Source organism: Vulpes lagopus, chromosome 3 (assembly GCF_018345385.1).
Source record: "Vulpes lagopus strain Blue_001 chromosome 3, ASM1834538v1, whole genome shotgun sequence".
Taxonomy (NCBI): Eukaryota; Metazoa; Chordata; class Mammalia; order Carnivora; family Canidae; genus Vulpes; species Vulpes lagopus.
In genome coordinates, this window is record NC_054826.1 from 117,266,662 (window position 1) to 117,286,337 (window position 19,676).

The 19,676-nt window shown below is 47.8% G+C and overlaps 1 protein-coding gene across 1 annotated transcript in view; it reads right to left on the reverse strand.

The window, feature by feature from the left end:
- Positions 1-228: 228 nt before the first annotated feature.
- BMERB1 (bMERB domain containing 1) overlaps positions 229-19,676 on the reverse strand; it is a 113,561-nt gene continuing 94,113 nt past the window's right edge. Inside the window, exons 3-6 of the mRNA XM_041750788.1 lie at positions 11,283-11,356; positions 4,964-5,078; positions 3,923-4,005; positions 229-1,488 (exon numbers count right to left, since the gene is read on the reverse strand). Of these exons, the coding sequence (XP_041606722.1) occupies positions 1,376-1,488; positions 3,923-4,005; positions 4,964-5,078; positions 11,283-11,356 (385 nt within the window). The 3' untranslated portion in view covers positions 229-1,375. The remainder of the gene's footprint in view (positions 1,489-3,922; positions 4,006-4,963; positions 5,079-11,282; positions 11,357-19,676) is intronic.

Sequence of the window (19,676 nt, forward strand, 5' to 3'; positions counted from 1 at the left end):
CTGCTTATAAGATGATACAATATGATGCCGGTTGTTGTGGGAGGAAAAAAATGCATGAAAGGAAACCTGCCAAAAGGGCAGCAAGGTCTCGAGGTGGAAAATTTGTGGGAGATACAAACAGAAAACAAGAAACTTCTTTATACTTTCTATACTTTTAAAAGGTTTACTATGTACATGGATGACTTCCAGAATCAAGAGAAAAAGTAAAAAAACGTTAAAAATGCTGTGTACGTGGTTTCCACTTTTATTTTCTCTGATGGATGATTGCACATCAGCGAATCTTGAGTTAGGCTAACTATGTTAGGCCGGTCACGACACGCACATGTACAGAGAGGTCACACGGGCTGCGCCGAGCTGGCTGTAGCAAATGTACATCAAGTTACACAGGTGGAATTATTAGGCTGGTTGAAACACACCACCGACCGATGGGACACGGTTGGGTCAGGCCACCTCTCCCGCCCGCTGCCGCTGATGTTTACGGAGGTCTGTGTGTTAGGCTGGTGAGTGTGTCCTGTTGGCACTCCCTCCAGTGGCCCCCCAGTGGGTGGAGGGCACCCGAGGCAGCATCTGCTCTGGGGCCCCTTCTCAGCCTGCCCTTGCCCGGTGTTGGAGCCTCTAGCTTTCCGCTACCTCTTCCGAGCACTGGTTGGGCTCCAGCCCAGGCCCTCATCCCCGCTGTGCTCCACACATCTGGGGCACACATTGCAAGGGAAGGAAGGGCCAAGAGCAAACGGACACATTCTCGATGTGAACCGTGCCCAGACACGGGAGGGGAGGAAGCAGGAGATGTAACCACGACACCACACACGAGCTCAGCCTTTACAGATGGGCCCTCGAGTCTCCACAGTGCTTGGGCTGAGTGGAGGCCTCCAGAACACAGCCCCTGGGAGGGGACAGACAGGGGGGCGGGAGCTGTGCCCATCTGGGGCTGGCCGGATAGCAGAGCTACGAGGGTGGATGAGGCATGTGTCCGACGTGGTGCTGGATTGTTGAAAAGTCACGACTATACACACCTGGGGATCGTGCCCCTCGTCCAGATCATTCGCACGGTGGGTTAGATATAGATAGATAGAAGTGGAGACATACTTTTTCAAGGAAGGATCTTTCCTGGTGGTTGGATAAACAGTGAGACAGACTCCTGGGTTCGGCATGCTCTGGGGGGTGGGGGGCCATGCGACGGTGAGGGACTCCCTATTGCTACACTCTGTACAGGGCGGTCGGGCCCGCCCGCCACGCCCACGGCCCCTGGTGGCAGTCACAGGCTGGCCTTCAACCCCTTCCGCCTTGGAGAGCTCTCAGGCCCCGGTGAAATGGGGGCTATGAAGACAGGAGGGTGGGGGGGTCCCCGTGGCCCCGGGGCACCCCACATGGGGGGCTACATGATATTACACTGGGTGGCCCCACAGCAATCCTTGATGAGTGCCAGGCCGGTCTTGGCCACTGTGGGCTTGCTAGGTGGGGGCTCTGCTTTCTTCTCTGCTCGAGAGCCTGCAGCAGGGTAGGAGCGTGGAGGGGGAGAGGGAGAAAGGGAGAGAGGGGAAGAGGTGATATAAAGAGAGCCCCTTGACCACCTGCAGCCCCTGCCCCATCCCGACCCCTAGCCAGGCTTGCTCAGCTCCACAGGTGCAGAGAGCGGCTGTGTGTTTTTAGACGGTTCCGAAGCCTGTTCCCACCCCCATCCCCTCACCCCCCACCCCCGCCAATCACAGTCTTCAGCTCTAATCCTATTCAGTTCTCTTTGCTATTGTATCTGCCACGCCTGGCACGGGGTCTGGCTTTCAAAGCATCTGGTGAACCGATAAATGGGAAATTTTGTCCAAGTCACTTTAATCTGGGGATTCATGTCTTTCAGTCCTGGAAAGTGGCCATAACGTGATCTTTTCAGATACCTCCAACTCTCTTGTTCCCTGTTGCCCCCCTTCTGGAATGCCTATGAGAAGGAAGTTGGACCTTCCTATTCTCTCTTCCATGTTTTGGAAGGCATTTTCTATCTCTTTGTCTCTTTGTGTTACCTGCTGGTTAAGTTCCTCGGCTCTGCCTTCCAATTTCTGAATTCTCACTTCAGCTCTGTTTAATCTACTGAGTTTTTACTTCTGTGACTGTGTGTGTATATATATATATATATATATATATATTTTTTTTTTTTATAGAAACCTAATTGTTTGCAAATCTACCAATTCTTTGCTCGTGGCATCCTGCGATTTCACTTTGGGTTTTATCCCTTCTCTTATCTCTTTCATCATTTTAAATACACTTACGATATTGCCTCTTTTAGGTAGTCTGTTATCTCTGATTCTTGGGAGGGCAGCCACTCTCCTTGTGGCAGCTACTGACTCCAATCATGGTGGTTCAGTTCTTCATGGGTTTTGAATTTTTATTAACAGCTCATCTTCACAGAGGTCGTTTTATCTGTGGGTTACATATTGTGGGATGCGGAAGTGTCCCCACTGAGCAGTTTTGCATTTGCTTTGCTGGAGTCCCAGAGATTTCACTGGTTTTATACTTGTTTTAATTTTTCAACTTTAGATCCCAGCACTAGATGATTAGAGTAAATTTGAACACTTGGCCCCTTGCATAGGATATAAGCTTGGTGTTTTGATTTTCTTGCCAGATTTCTTTTGACTATCGATAACCCTGCATAAAAGGCAATTTTCCTTGCTCCTTCCCCACACTGCTAGGTGAGATTTTTCTAATTGGCCTGCCATGAAAGAGACAGTCCACTGAGGATACTGGATCCAAGGGCCCTGTGCCTTGTCATATTAGAGGCTTGCTGAAGGGACTTTCTTCTTCCTTTATACCCTTGCACTCTATACCACATTTCAAGGGACGTTAATAGATGGTCAGGGAAAACTGAGTTTATGGCCATAGTAGATGGTGGTGGCTTTTGGGTTTTGTCTTCCTAGCAAGAATTCCAGTCCCTTCTCTGTGATAACAGCAGATGTCCCTGTGGCTACAAGAGTAGGCATGCAACACAGATCTGGCCAACCATAGTATCCCAGCCTCTTGATGATGGTGATGGCCTAGGAAGTGGGAACATGATCCAAGAAGGTCCAATCAGAATATGCCCCTGAGATTGATGTGTTTGGATACCAGGACGTAGAACCAACGGTGTTGTCTTGCTGCTGCTAAGCTATGGTTCTGGAGTTCAGGCCCTATGAAGAAGGCCTGTGTAGTAGGAGAAAATGAAGCTCACATACAATGAGGGGCAGAGATAGAAACGGAAGGGAAGTGAGGGCATTCTAATAGTGTCCAGTCCCTGAAGCTCGTTCCTCTTGCTCTTCTTCCAACAAATCCCCTTTTTTTGCTACAGCAAATTTAAATTGGGTATCCGTTTCTTACAACTGAAAGTGGCCTCACTGGGCCAACAAAGAGACGACAGTTCCTTGACAGCAGGACCTGTTATCACTTTTATAGGCTAATAGACATTGGCACCAAAGACAGGGTCAAATACGCAGCACTTCCCAAACTTATGTCACACAGAACCCTTTTCGCTCTGGGTATCAACAGAGGCTGGAGTTCCCTGAGCCTCAGCTCCCGTCTTTTTGCCCCAGTGGTTACACAACTCATAAGAAATCCACCAAACCAGTGATTGGTAGAGGGACATTGGCTGCCAGGACCAGAAACACAGTCTGCAGAACCCAGTGTGAAATGAAAACTCAGGGCCCCTTGTTGCAAAACTATTAAGAATCTCAAGACAGCAATAGCAGAACATGAAAGCAGGCATGGTGCCCTTCTGGGCATCGGGGCCTGGGCAGCTTCACTGGTGGCATGCCCACAAAGCTGGCCCCACCTGCTGCCACCGTGTGCCCAAGTTTGATCTCTAGAAAGCATCTTATTGTCCCCCCACTATGGCTCCAGGATCTCTTTTAAATTTCGTTTTCTCTTGGATGGGGGAAGGAGGAGGAATAACGGATACACTCACTGGCTGGAGATTTGGTTACTTTATCTAGAGGTTTTAACTTGATTCTCAGGAAATCCGCCATTTCCTTGTCTTCTTCTTGCTCCCTGTGGAGACAGGTGTATAAAGACATGAGTTATGAAGGGTAAGCAAGGAAAGCATCAAGGAACTGAGGAAATGGAGCCAGAGATTGTGTGGGACCACGTGTTGGGCTCTATGGCTAGTGCCCGCATGCCGCGTGTTACATGCAGATGGGAATGCTGTTCTGTGTTCTGTGTGCATGGTGCACATATGTTGTTGTGTGTTATGTGTCTATGGTGTGTGCATGTTGCATTTGATGACGCACAGAAGCTCTGAAGCACAGACACATATCAACAATGCAGTGATGGTCTCGCCGGGGCCAGGGTGAGATCCCAGGGCAGAGGCAGGGCCATGGTAAGACTCAGCCTCTTGCTGGGGGTTCGGCGAGCTGAGTAACACCCCTCCTGACCCGGTACCCTTAAGTCACCCTGGACATCTGTGCTCCCCCGAGGTATGTGGCAAGTGTCCAGGGCAGGTCACCTGAACTCTTCCAACAATTTACCAGGAATGAAGTCGGAGGACCCATCCTGGCTGAGACACGCAAGGAGCATTCCAGGCCTTAGAGGACCCAGGAGGACACAGACAATAAAGAGCTAGTTGCCCTTCTGGGTTGGAAAAGGCCCTGTGAGCCTCTCTCCTTGCGGAGGGCTCCAAAGGTCTGGGTCCAGGGCGAAAATACTCAAGAATCAACATTCACACCTCTCCTTTGAGCAGGAGGCTCCAGAGCCCATGGTTGTTCAGATCAAGTGGCAGGTGTGTCTGCCTTTGAAGGCTTTTTGGAGCTGGATTCCAGTTTCCCTGGAATGTGCAACGGGTCCTCAGGCCAGAGAGCTGGGGGTTCATTTGGATCCAGTGTTTGGGAACATTTGCCAAGGCCATACCTGGCAGGCCGGGACGTGAGTCCCTGCAGCAGAAGACAGGTTTGGGAGGAGGCCGAGGGCTGTGTTCTAGCTGCCTGGTGCAAGGGCACGGGAGCCCACTCACCTTAGCCGCTCGACCTCCGCGTCATCCACCAGAAAGTCTCTCTTCTGCACCAACTTGTGGATCTTCTGGATTAGCTCATCCTCTCTCTGCTTCTGTGGCTTCGTCTTTTCTTTTTCTGGGAAGAAGAAAACACCAGCAAAGAAACAGTCGAGTGCAACTGCTGGAAGCACATGGGTCCGAGGGCCGGGGTTGGAATCCTGAACTGCCATGTCACTTGCTGGGTGACCTTGAAGAGGCGACTGGACCTCTTCAAGGCTCAGTTTCCCTTCCTGTAAAGACACACAATGGAGCTTAAACAGAGGGGCCTGAGTAAATGGCTTAGCACAGAGATTGGTCCATGGCAGCTACTCGGGAAGTGGTAATGATCAACAAGGGGGGTCACGCAGAAGTCTAAGGGCCCGGAGGGCTGGGGTAGGGGTGCGGGAGGGTTAGTCTACAGCCAAGGCAAATAAATCTGCACATGGAAATCATCCATGCTCATGGCTCTAGTCTTGCCCCAGATACTAAAGGCTAGAAGGCCAAAGAGAGAACAAAAGACCCAGGCCTAGAGATGATGACTGAGAGAAGTAGGAGGGGAGAAACTTGAACCCGCCTTGGCTCGCTCTGCTCAGACCTCTTCAGAAGGTAAGAAGTATGGGGTGGCTTGTCTTGTACCACCCACTGGCCTCCAAGCATCAACCACCTACCTCCAGGCATCAACCACCTGCCTGTAGGCACCAGCCACCTGCCTCTAGGTACCACCCACCTACCTCCAGGCACCACCCACCTGCCTGCAGGCACTACCACTTGCTTGGTCATGTGATCCTCGTGCTTGCCAACATCCTCCACCTACTTGCCAATGAGAACTGTCAATTTGCCAGCTTCACCCCCTGCTTGCTGGCACCACACACCTGATTCCTAACATGTCCATGTGCTTACCAACGTGACTCTCCAACTTGCTTCTCTCCTCCAGCACATCTCCTTAGCCCAGGCCATCTCTTCCTGGACCATGTGTGCCCTTCTTACTGGACTCGCTGGCCTGTCCCCACAACACAACTGTGAGCATCCCATTGTAGAACCAGACAATCCTGCCTTCAAGCCCAAGCTTCTCCTCTTCCTAGCTGTGCGACTCTGGGCATGTTCCACAACCTCTCCGAGCATCCAGTCTCTCAACATAGATAATCATGAAGTTACTGCAAATTTTAAGAGAGATAAACCAAGGAAAACAGTAGGCTCACTGCCTAGCACATAGCGAGGGTTCATAAACTGTCAGCAGCTCCTATTATAAGCCATTATTTTTACGTCGCCTCTATTGTTTCAATGACTAAATGCCTCCCTCTTAAGTATTTACTGAATCAAGTATAAAAGAAAGACTTATTTAATGAATAAAAAACAAATCTCATGGCATAAGTGTGCAGATGAAAAGTGCTTCATAAATTGGAGCTATTATATTTGTATTCCCATGAGCTTGTCACTTTCATTTAATCCCTGTTCCTCAACCTTGGCACTACTGATACTCAAGACTGGATCATTCTCTGTTACAAAGTCTATCCTCTACACTTGACGATGTTTAGCAGCATCCCCGGCCTCTACCCACTAGATGCCTGGAGTACACCATCCCAGATGTGACAACTCAGAATGCCTCCAGACATTGCCCAGTGTCCCCAGGGGGCAAAATCACCTCTGGTTGAGAACTACTAGTTTAATCCTTTCCAACAACCCTATGGATCCAGCTATTATTTTTTATGTCCAAGGGCAAGGTGCCATGGCCTCAACAGCCAGGGCTACACATCCCGGGTTCTGAAGTGGCGGTGGTGGCAAGGAGGTGAGATAAGACATCTTGACTTGTCCCTGAGGAGCCCTCAAGGAAGAGAGGGCCCCAGGCATTCTCTCCAACCAGACATCTGTACCCACCATCTGGGAGCTGGTGAGTGATCTTCTGACCCTGGTTGGAGAAGTGTGGCCATTCAGTGAGCTCTTTCCTTAATACCTCTATTGATGTGTTGCCAGGAGCCCTGTTTCACCCTCTTCACCCCCCACTCAGCTTAATCCATCTAGACACCTGGTTGTGGTCTCGCGAATACACAGAAAGACTCAGCAAGGAGTTGGGAGGAGAATGTAGGGAGGGGTGAGTGGGAAAGCAGGAGAAAGAAAATTTTAGTATGTGAATTTCTACACAAAGGGTGTCTGGGAAAACTTGATTTCCTGGAGCAATCAATGGGACTGGTGTTAAGGACCTGGGCTCTGTTGCTGACTGGTCCCATGACCTTGTCAGCCTGTGTTTCTCAGCTGGATAGTCAATGACATTTCAGGCGGAATGTGCTCTTCATGTGGGACTCCCTCACACTGCAGGTTGTGGCGTCCCTGGTCTGCCTACTGAGTATCGGTACTCATCTTAATTTAAACTTTTGGTTTTTTTGTTCGGCATGGATTTTGTGTGTGTGTGTGTGTGTGTGTGTGTGTGTGTTGGGTTTTTTGTTTTGTTTTGTTTTTTTAAAGATTTATTTTATTTTGGAGATTGAGAGAGAGAGCAGGGAGGGGAGGGGCAGAGACAGAGGGAGAGGAAGGATATTTAACCAGACTGTGCTGAGAATGGAGCCCAAAACAGGGCTCGATCCCACAACCATGAGATCATGACCTGAGCCAAAATCATGAGTCAGATACTCATCTAACTGAGTCACCCAAGCACTGCAATTTTGGCATTTTAAATATTGCATTAATATATTATTTGTCCTGATTACTGACTCTTTTTGTGCTCCAGCTGAGCACCTGTCCTCCTCACCCTAGTCCCGGTCCTGGTCAGTTGGGCATGCCAAGGACTGTGTCAACCAAGGAGCCCTGCTCCCAACCATTTCCACCTGTGTTCTAGAGGCTGCCATGGCCCTGACTGGAGCCCCTATGGCTTGCGGTGGCCCTGGCTGGTCCAGTGGTCACACACCCATGTCTCCTTTGCTTTAGCAGCTCCCGTGTGTTCTGCTGAGCCAACAGTGGTCTCAGAAATCCTCCTTCCTAGGAGGGAGAAAGCAACCACGTTAGGCCCATCAGAGTTCTCCAGGGAGGCTGGAAATTAGGACACAGTGGCCCTAAGAGTTGGGTGTTTGTGTGGGAAGATCATGGGAAGGAGATGGAATGACCTGGCTAGGCTCATGCAAAACAGGAGAGAATGACAGAGAGAATCACACAGGAGACAGAGAGGGAAGGAACATTCCAACAACTTCCCTGTCTCTGGTTCTGGACCCTTGTGAGGTTGGATTGAGCTTCATGACAGTATTGGGTTGAATAGTATCATTCCACCCACCCCCCCCATGTTGCCAATGACATGACTACCCTGTTTGGAAATAGGAGCTTTGCAGATGTAATTAGTTGAGATGAAGTCATATTCACTAGGGTGAGCATAAATCCGATGACAGCTGTCCTGTGAGAAGGGGAGAGGACACAGAAATATACGGGGAAGAAGCCAAGGGATGACGGAAGCAGACTGGAGCAAGCCAGCCGCAAGCCAGGCAGTACCAGGGATTGCAGGCGGCCACCAGGAGCTGGAGGAGGCGAGGAAGGACTCTCCTCTAGAACCTCCACAGGGAGCAGGGCCCAGTTGACACTTGGATTCTGGACTTCTGGCCTCCAGCACTGAGGGAGAATTAATTTATGTTGTTTCATGCTGCTGATTTCAAGGGAATTTGTTACAGCAGCCACAGGGAGCTAATACAATGGCTGAGGTCTCCAGGGGGCTCCCCTGTCATTGCCCGTTGGGTGCTTCCGTCAGCTGGGGCGGGTATTTATATCTCTGAAACTACTTCTAGACAGGATATGAAATGCAACCGCACAACAGGTCTGGTGGCTCTTCACCGTGGCTGCTCCTCTCCATCTCATGAGGCTTTCAAAAATGACCTATGTACTAACCGAATGGAATTTCTAGTGGGTGATGCCTAGACATTGCTCTCTGGGTCTGACATTTGACTTTCTGTTGTAACGGTTTTATTGAGATATAATTCACATACCATTACAAGATACCCATCGAGTCATGCAACCATGACCACGATCAATTTTCGAACAGTTGAATCACCTCGAAGAGAAACCCTATACCCGTTTGCTGTCACCCGACACAGTCCCTGGCACCTGGTCACAGCTCGCTAGAGCAGTGGTGTCCGGAGGATCTGTTAGGCCTATACACACTGACCGCAGAATGAGAATGTACTGAGTGCTCCCCTGCTTTGCCTCTACTACCTCACAGCATCTGCAGAGCAACCATGTGAGGGTGGCGTTATTGGCCTCGTTTTGCAAACAAGGAATTTAGGGCTCAGAGAAATCGGGTTGCCACGTGAAGGCCACCTGTCTGGCAAGCCTGGATTCAACAGGTCATTGGGGTCTAATGTAGGGCTCCTTAGACAGGTGCAGTGTTGCACCCTCCTGCCAGGGTATATTTGGCAACATGTGGAGACATTTTTGGTTGTCACAGCTGTGGGGGAGTTGCTACTGGCATCTGGGGGATAGAGCCCAGGGGTGCTGCTAAGCATCTGCAGTGCACAGGACAGCCCCCCACTAACCCCAACAAGGAATGGCCCAGCCCTGCATGTCCTAGTGAGAAGGCATCTAGAACAGTGCCCAGTTCTACGACGCATTCTCGCTTTCTCTTTTTTCTTTACAGAGGGAGAGAAAGGTGCGTGCAAGCGAGGTGGCAGGAAGGGTAGAGGGAGAGGGAGAGGGAGAGAGAGAGAATCCCAAGCAGACTCCACGCTGAGCACAGAGCCCCACATAGGGCTCGATCTCTCCATCCTGAGATCATGACCTGAGCTGAAACTGAGATGAGTGCTTGACCGACTGAGCCACCCGGGTGCCCCTGGATCTGCAGTGCATTCCACTGTGTGTCCTGCTCCGTCATAGCAACTGCTCTCGCTCTCCGGAACCCGCCGTGTGCCAGGCCCTGTCTCTTCCCGCTGGCTCATGAGCGGCTAGAGCAGGGAATCCTTTTGTCTTCATCACCACATGCCCAGCACCTAGTTCCAGGCTTGCAGCTGCAGTGCCTCATGAGACACACTTACAGAACTGATAGAAGGACAAACACATTCAAGTAGGGGCCAGGGAGTGCTTATCCGGCCTGTGCTGCTCCTCCCCAAGGCCAAGGCAAGGTTCTTGAGATGGGGTGGTGTTCCTGGATCCACTACCCTCTCCCTTAGCACCTACCAGGCCCTCATTCCCGCACCCAGCCAGCCTGGATGAGCAGGGAAGGCTCTCTCGGGAAAAGGGGCCACATAAACTATGACCTGAAGGATGGGGAGAAATTATATGTGTCTGTATATATGGATTTATTCCATATACTTGAAGCAAAACAAGATTTTCCAACACAATACCTACCAGAGCAGATATGACAATATATTAAACAAGATGTAAAAGAGATTTCATAAAAAAATTTTTTAAATGCCACTTTTCTCAGGGCACCTGGGTGGCTCAGTCGGTTGAGCGTCTGCCTTCAGCTCAGCTCATGGTCCTGGGGTCCTGGGATCAAGTCCCTGCTCAGCAGGGAATCTGTTTCTCCCTCTCCCTGTGCCGCTCCTGCTCATGCTCACTCTCACTCTTGCTCTCTCTCAAATAAATAAATAAAATCCTTGAAAAATTCCACCTTTCTCATTAAATATTTGTGAGTTTGGAAAAGATAATTATGGTTCAGGTTTGTTACTGTCATGTTAAGATGAATTAATAAATAAATATGTTAAAAGGGTGGGTGGAAATTTGTTCAGTAAATGACAATAACAACAGGAATAATTTATTAAGCACCTACTATAGGATGGGAACCGTGCATAGCACCGTACATGTTTTTCCACTCAGTCAATCCCACAATGACCCTACGAGGTAGATATCATCGTTGTCCCAGTTGACAGGTGACAAAACCTGAGTTTTAGAGGAGTAAGCTGCTCCAGGTCATGTCATTAGTAATGGACAGATCTAGGTTGGACTCCAAAGTCAGAGCTTGTAACCACCCTACTCTGCCCCCCAAAAGAATAGTAATAGTACTAATTATTAATACTCACCAGACTCTTATTTTTGGGCCAGATGTGAAGCTAAGCTCATAGCTTGCCATGTTTTGTGTATCACAATGAGATTTATAGCCAATGAGTGCTATGACTAGTCCCATTTTTAAAGGATGGGAAATTGAGCTTGGAAAAGGGGGATGTAGAATTAGGACTTGAAACTGAGTCTACCTGATGTGGAGTGGTGCATTGCAAGAATGGTGCTGCATTAGGACAGGAGGTGAACTCTGTCTTCCAGATGGAAGGGGCACAGATGGGGCCGGCCAGGGTGCTCTGGGTAGCTCCTTCGCTAGTCTGGAGTCCCTAATACTTACCTGGGATGGCCACCAAGTTCTGTAGCTCCTGCTTCAGGTCCATAATGTCGTTGCAGAGCTGGATGTCATCCATCCTGGGGAGACAGGACACCAGGCCACAGCAGGTTATGTTGACCAAACGTTCTACACCCTGAGCATCACCCAGTTTAAACAAAGGGTTTAGGGGAGGATGTTATCCTCTGTGAAGACTACACATGCTCTTTTTTAAAAATTTAAATTCAATTTAATTAACGTAGTATATTTTTAGTTTCTGAGGTAGAATTTAGTGATTCATCAGTTGTATGTAACACCCAGCACTCATCACATCATGTGCCCTCCTTAAATGCCCATCACCCAGTTATCCCATCCCCTCACCCCATCCCCTCCAGTAACCTTCAGTCTGTATCCTAGAGTTAAAAGTCTCTTATGGTTTTCCTCTTTCTCTGTTTTCATCTTATTTTTCTTTCCCTTCCCCTATGTTCATCTATTTTGTTTCTTAAATGCCGCATATGAGTGATATCATATGGTATTTGTCTTTGTCTGATTGACATATTTTGCTTAGCCTAATACCCTCTAGTTCCATCCACATTGATGCAAATGGCAAGATTTCATTTTTTGATGGCTGAGTAATATTCATATATATATATATATATATATATATATATATATATATCTCACATCTTCTTTATCCATTCTTCTGTTAATGGACATCAAGTGGACATCAAGGCTGTTTCTATATTTTAGCTATTGTGGACATTGCTGCTATAAACATTCTGGTGCAGGTGCCCCTTTGAATCACAGTGTTTACATCCTTTGGGTAAATACCTAGTAGTACAATTGCTAGGTTATAGAATAGCTCTATTTTCAAATTTTTGAGAAACCTCCATACTGTTTTCCAGAGTGGCTGCACCAGTTTGCATTCCCACCAACAGTGTAAGAGGGCTCCCGTTTCTCCACATCCTCATCAATATCTGTTGTTTCCTGACTTGTTAAATTTAGCTATTCTGACCAGTGGACCACACATGCTCCTTTTTTTTTTTTAAGATTTAATTTATTTATTCATAAGAGACACAGAGAAAGAGGGAGAAGCAGGCTCCCTGCGAGGAACCTGGTGTGAAACTCGATTCCAGGACCCCGGGATCACAACCTGAGCCAATGGCAGATGCTCAACCACTGAGCCACCCAGGTGCCCCCCACATATGCTCTTTATACAAGTTCTCCTTCAAAAGAAGAAAAACAGGGGTGCCTGGCTGACTCAGCCAGAAGATCATCTGACTCTCGATCTTGGGGCTGTGAGTTCGAGCCCCATGTGGGGTTTAGAGATTACTTAAATAAATAAAAATTTTTAAAAATAAGAGAAAAGGAAGAAAAACAGAAGTGCCTGCTATCCTACTACTTAGAAATGATCAATAACTGTTAATAATACTTTGATTGTTTTGGTCTTCACGTCCTTGATTCTATTTGCTTATACAAGTGAACTCAGGCTTCAGGTTCAGTGTTTTCTTTTATCAGTTATATTAAAAAATTTTAAACATTATAGAAATTCATAATGTGGAGGAAAATCTCCCACAATCTTTTAGAAAAAAAGACATTGTCAACACTTTGGTATGTATTCCTCCAGATTTTTTTAAATGTTCATGTTTATACCATAAGTTACGACATCATTGTTATTATGCAAAAACATTTTGCAAATTTTTTAAGTTCATGATATATCTTGGGCCTTTTTCCATGTCAGTACATGCACATCTCCTCGTTTTTAATGGCTGCATAGTATTTCATTATATTGCTATATGGTGATTTATTTAACCATTCCCCAATGCACAGACATCTGGGTTGTTTCTAGGATAAATTCCTAGAAATACATTAATTCCTAGAAAAATTAATTCCTAGAAAAATTAATTCCTAGAAATGTAATCACAGGGTCAAGTGACATATAACATTTATATTTTTTTGAAGATTTATTTTATTTGACAGAGAGAGAGAGCAGGGGCAGAGGGGCAGGGCAGAGAGAAGGGGAGCCTGATGCGGGGCTCCATCCCAGGACCTGAGATCATGACCTGTACCAAAACCAAGAGTTGGATGCTCAACCAACTGAGCTGCCCAGGCACCCCAACTCTTGTGTTTTAATTAGTAACTTCCAAATTGCCCTCCAGATGGATTGTGCATGATATTCCCACCAACTGTGTGAAAGGACGCTCACTCCTATTATCTCACTCATCGGGCTGCCTGGACAATGTGGCATTACGAATTACAGTTTTGTAGATGTGCTATAATTTTAACTTAGATGGTTGTAAACAATACATGTACTGGATACCTGGAATTTCACCAAGTAGATGTTTCAAGGCTGCTTTAATTACCTCCTTATCTTCATTATGTAGGTGGGGTTTTCAGGTTGGGTTTTGGGGGTGCCATTTTAGCCACTGTTGGATACATCTGGAATTTTGAAATAATTTTCCAGATTTTGAAAAATACCAATGGGTACAAGAAAGGAAAGGATTCACATGAGGCTTTTTCTTCATGTTAGATTATTTGGAGTGGGGGCCGTGGATTCTCAGAAGTGGCATCACTGAGTACAAAGAGCTTGACGTGGCTGCAGCTACTGAGACATATTTTCAAATCGCTTCCCTGTGGGGCGTGGAGGGTATCTGCCTTCATTCTGCATGTCTTTATTGAACATCTCCTGTGCCCACCACCGTCGTGGGCTCCAGGCAGGCATCAGCTTCCTCTGCCCTCAGGAGCTATAAATTTAGGTGGGTTGACAGATAGTGAATGCAAATACAACAGAATGTCACATGCTCTGAAGAAGAATAAAGCGAAGGGCATGGCTGGGGTTGGGGGTAGGTGGATGGAGGGGCCAGTTTGGACACATCATCCTACTATCCCAGCAAGAGGGGAGCATTCACATTCTCAAAGGACTTGTCTGAGTCCACATAGCAAGTGGGAACAAGCCAATGACTAGAAATCAACTCCTCTGAATCCAACCTTGCAGCCTCCTTCCACAAATCTGCTCCCCCCATTCAGAAATGCCATCCACAGACCAGCTGTGGACCCTGCCCTTCCTTTGCTGGCCCATATGACCCCCCTCTTCTGATACTAGCTCCCAGCTTTCAGGACAAGCAGCAGGATCATCTCCCCGTTGCCAGAGGCCCCCATTTGTCATTCGTCAGGCCCTGCCCTAAAATGTCCTAGCAGGTGGCAGCTGCCTCGAGCGAGACAGGGGGCTTGCCAGGAGGGCACAGCCTGTTCCCGTGGGCTCCTATCGGCGATGGTTCAGCTGGAGGGGCTCCAGAATCCTTTTCTGCATCGATTGCAGAGATCAGCCTACATCAGTGGCTCTAATGAGGATGATTTCGGTCTCCGGGGATATTTGGCAACGACTAGAGACACGTTGGTTGTGACAACTGGGCGCGTGTGGGGATGGCTGCTGGCATCTACTGGGCAGAGTCCAGGGATGTTGCTAAACATCCTACAGTGCACGGGACGGCCCCGTGGTAGAGACTGATCCGGTCTGAATCAATCATGCTCACGTTGAAAAATCGTGGGTTATAACCACAGAATTGAGACAGGTACCTGACTGATCATTTTTGAGAGATGAAAGAAGGAAAGGTGGGGTGATAGGGGCAAAAGAGAGGCAATGGTTAGAAGCAAGAGCACTGGCACCCAACAGCTCTATGTCTAAGTGGCTGCACACCAGCAACTTAACTTCTCTGAGTCTTACTCTCCTTGTTTTTTTTTTGAAAGATTTTTTTTTTTTAATTTATTCTTGAGTGCCACACAGAGAGGCAGAGACACAGGCAGAGGGAGAAGCAGGCTCCATGCAGGAAGCCCAATGCGGGACTCGATCCCAGGACCCCGGGATCATGCCCAGAGCCAAACTCAGGTGCTCAACTACTGAGCCACCCAGGTGTCCCCACTTTCCTCATTTTTAAAATGGAAATAGTAACAATCTTGCCTCCCCAGATTATTCCACGTGTCAAAGGCTGAGCATGTGCCCAGGACACATAGAGTAGAGTGCTCGGTAATTGGCATCTGTTGTAACGATTAGCTATGACAAAGAAGCAGGGAGAGAGAGCAAATGATGCTGGGGAAATATCTGACAAATGGAATGTGTTCAACCTGAGAAATAATCATCTTTATTGGTTATGTTCCTTGATGCAAAAGTTTTCAAATAACTTCTTACCTAATTGTAGGAGAGACCCTTGCTCACTGCAGAGTTTTTGGAAAATACCAATGGGTATGAGAAAGGAAACTAAAATGATGCGTGACCTCGAACCTCCCGCGCAACCCAGAGGCCACTGTTCTGCTCCGAGTGTCTCCTCTCTGTAACCCAAGTGTGGCAGGCGTGCCCTGGGAGGTCTTAGTCCTCACTCTTCTGTCCTTCTCAAAACCACAGGCAGCATGATTTTGAGTTCTCCCAAACACACTCAAATCTACCACCATTAAAATGTAAGGTGGAAACCTTCAGAAGCTCTCAGGGGGAGTCATGCTGCAGATCCTCATGAAAATCCCCATTAGATAGCACTCTTGCCCTCACATTTCTCTCTTGCTACCAGTTCCCATGTCTTCTCTTTCTCTCCATTCCTCTTCCACACACTGCAGCCAAAGGAGGGCCCTCCCATCCCAGACAACCCAGTTCTGGTCTTCAACTTACAAACCCCAGTTGTGAGAGCCCAAAGCATGCTGGTTACTGGAACATCCCCCCAGGAAAGGAGCGTATTCTCTCGTCCTCGTTCCCGAGTTATTTATCAGACTATTCACCTCAATAAAAATCAGGTCTGGCTGGCCTGGGTGGTTCAGTAAGTTAAGCATCTGCATTCAACTCAGGTCATGATCCCGGGATCCTAGGATTGAGTCCCTCGTCGGGCTCCCTGCTCAGAGGGAAGTCTGCTCTCGTTCTCTCTTGGCCCTTCCCTGCCACTCACGCTCTCTTTCTCCCAAATAAATAAATAAATATTTTATTTTTTAATAAAATATTTTAAATAAATAAAAATCAGGTCTTTCTCTGGAATATGGAGGGAAGGCTTTCACCATTAAGAGAAACAAAAAGTCAACATGTATTGAGCATCTGCTATGTGCCAGGCACTGTCTCACACTCTCTATGCATAAACTCAACTAAGTCCTTGCAGCCCTGTCCTATGAGAAAAGGGTGTGTATCCTCATTTTACAGAAGATGAAAGGGAAGTTAAGCAACGTGCCCAAAGCTCCACCCTGAGAAGGGGCAGTTGGGGTTCAGCCCGAGCTTGTGCTCTTGACCACTTTGCCATGGTGTCTCCTGTCTGTGTGACTTCTTGAGTTGGTTCTTGTCCTTGAGTTGACATGATCTGTTGCCCATCACACTGACCTTCACCCTCCACCTTCTTCCTAGAGCCCTGGCTTGTTCAGGAAGCAGTATCTTCGCCCCCCACCCCCCACCCCATGGAAGCCAGTTGTCTTAGTAAGCTCAGGCTGCCATAACAAAATACCATAGGCTGTGTGGCTTAAACCACGAGCATCGATTTCTCACAGTTCTGAAGTGCTAGGAAGTCCACCAAGATCAAGATGTCAGCCAATATGGTCCCTGGTGAGGGCCTCCTTCCTGGTTTGCAGGTGGCTACGTTCTTGCTAAATCTTCACAGGGTGGATAAAGGGATCCTCTCTCTCTGGGGTCTACTTGTATAAGGACCCTAATCCCATTTGTAGGGGCTCCACCCTCATGACCTAAGTACCTCCCAAAGGCTCCACCTCCCAGTACCATCACACTGGGGATTAGGGCCTCAACATACGAATTTGGGGGGTGAAAATTTAGTCTGCAGCAACAGTGATAGCAATCCCATATGCCTTTGCCAGACATCCACTTTTCCAGGCTCCCTTGCAGCTAGAGGTAGCCAAGAGACCCACTTCCAGCCAATGAGATGGAAGAGGAAGTCTGCTTGGGTCCACTCCGTGGAAAGATGATCCAAATCCTCAGTGTTACCCCGCCCCTAGTCCTTATGCTTCAGTTTGTCACTGTGGTGAGAATGGCAAGGGGAAGGAAGAAGGAGGAGGCACCCTGCTGACTCTCAGACCACCCGTATCTGAACTTCTTGTGAAGTAAATACTAAATGTTCTTATGGTTTAAGTAGAGTGACCAACTGTCTTGGTTTGCCTGCAACTGTTTCAGCTTTAGCACTGAAATTCCCATGTCATGGAAAACCAGCCCATCCCAGGCAAAGGGGGACAGCTGATCACCCTAAATTTAAGACACTATTTAAAAAAAAATTTTTTTTTTGAATAGGTGAGGGAGAGAGAGAGACTCTTAAGCAGACTCCAGGCCCAGCTCAGAGCCCAACACAGGCCTCAATCTCATGACCCCGAGATCATGACTTGAGCTGAATTTAAGAGTCAGACGCCAAACTGACTGAGCCACCCAGGTGCCCCTAGATTTAAGACACTATTAATCGAATGTTCTGTTACTTGTAGCTGAAGACATCTTCACCGATACATTAAAAAGTATTTCAATAGTTTATGCAAAGCACTTCTGAAGCTTGGCTGGAACTTTTGAATAAGGCACGTTAGTCTAGTTCTCTGTAGAAATAGAGCTAAGTCCTAGAAATTAAACTCTGCGGTTGCCAGCTTGTTCCAGAGAGAGAGAGAGAGAGAGAGAGAGAGAGAGAGAGAGAATGAGAGGGAGGGAGAGAGAGAGAGAGAGAGAGAGATGTCATCTCCAAGAACCTGATTAATGCAACAGGGAAAAGAAGGCAGCTCGTGCCATTCTGCATCTCAGCCTTTCATGCAGGGACGATGGAGAAAATTGGTTGTTGAGTCCTGAGTTCCATTTTACCAGCTCTGGGCAGGAAAAAGTGATCAAGCTCTGTCAGAATAATGGTGCAGCTGCTTTACCAAATATCTTTGAAAATGACATGGTCTGGAGCCTAATGGAAATCCAGCAGAGACCGTAATACGAAGGTGGAAGTAGACTGACAGAGGAAAAGGCTGACTTTTAAAAATAATATTTATCTGGCTCTTTCTTTTATAAATTATGGATGCTGTGGCATTCCTGGGATGGGGTGAGAAGAAGTAGCATCCATCCAGAGATGAAACACTGGTCTAGGGCCTGGAGCCTGGACCCTGACCTGAGTCCCAGCACAAACCTCTCCCATCACTAAAAGGAAAACTCTGGCTTTCTATACACTCTACCCTTCTGACACCAAATGTGTGTGTTTTTCCACACTGAGCAATTCTCCAGGTCTTGGCAGACCCTGACTGGGTGTCCTACGACTTAACTCAATTTGATACTTGCTGCCTGAGGGTAGCACAGACTCTAAGATTAAGGGCTCCATCCCCTAAGCCTACCCCTGCTTCAGGTGCCCATGGCAAACCCAGATCACCTGCACTTTTGACCAACTGGCCATAAATCGGGGTTCCCCCCAGCCCCCTGCTCAGGTTCAGTACTTTGTTGGAACTGCTCATAAAATTCAGGGAAACATCCATTTAGATTTTCTGGTTTATTATAAACTATATTACAAAGGGTACAGGTGAATAGAGTGATGAAGAGGAAGCACAGAGCCAGATATGGGGAGCCTCTCCAGGCTCTTCCAACATCCTACTTTACAGATTTTTTTTTTATGAGGCTCCATCATGTAAGCATGATTCTTTTTTTTTTTTTTTAAGATTTTATTTCTTTATTTGACAGAGAGAGGGAAAGCACAAGCAAAGGAAGTGGGAGAGGGAGAAGCAGGCTCCCCCCTGAGCAGGGAACCCGATGCGGGGCTCTATCCCAGGACCCCAGGACCATGACCTGACCAAAGGCAGATGCCCAACCAACTGAGCCACCCAGGCACCCTAACATGATTAATTCTGAAGTCAGTCTCCAGATCCTCTCCCTCCCCTAGAGAATGTTCCAAGCTTCTAATCATGCCTTGGTCTTTCTGGTGACCTGCCCCCATTCTAAAGCCATCTAGGGGCCCCAGTCACCAGTCGTCTTATCAGCATACAAGGAGATACTTTAATCACTCAGAAAACTCCTAGGGGCTCCTCATGTCGGGAACTTTGGTCAAAGACCAAATAGCAGCACAAAGGAGGTGCTCCCAGCACCTCCTATCACTCAGGAAAGTACAAGAATGTCAGAATTCTTTGTATCAGAAACTGGAGTCAAAGCCCAGACATACTTCTTCTTATACCGCAGTGACTTTGGACAAGTCATTCCTCCCCTCTCAGGAGCTCTGTTTCGCGTATAAAATGAGGGGATCCCTCATTCTATGTTGGGCCATGCACCTGGCCCATCTGGGCCATGCTCTGCTAGCACATGGAGCCAGCCGGACCTGATGGCTGATCTCAGTTCACCGTTCACTGCCTGTACAACGTGGGCAGGTCCCGCCCTGGTCTGGGCCTCAGTGCTCTTGCTTGGAAAAGGAATTATACCCTTGTCTTGGGGTTGCATGAGCATGAAACAAGTTC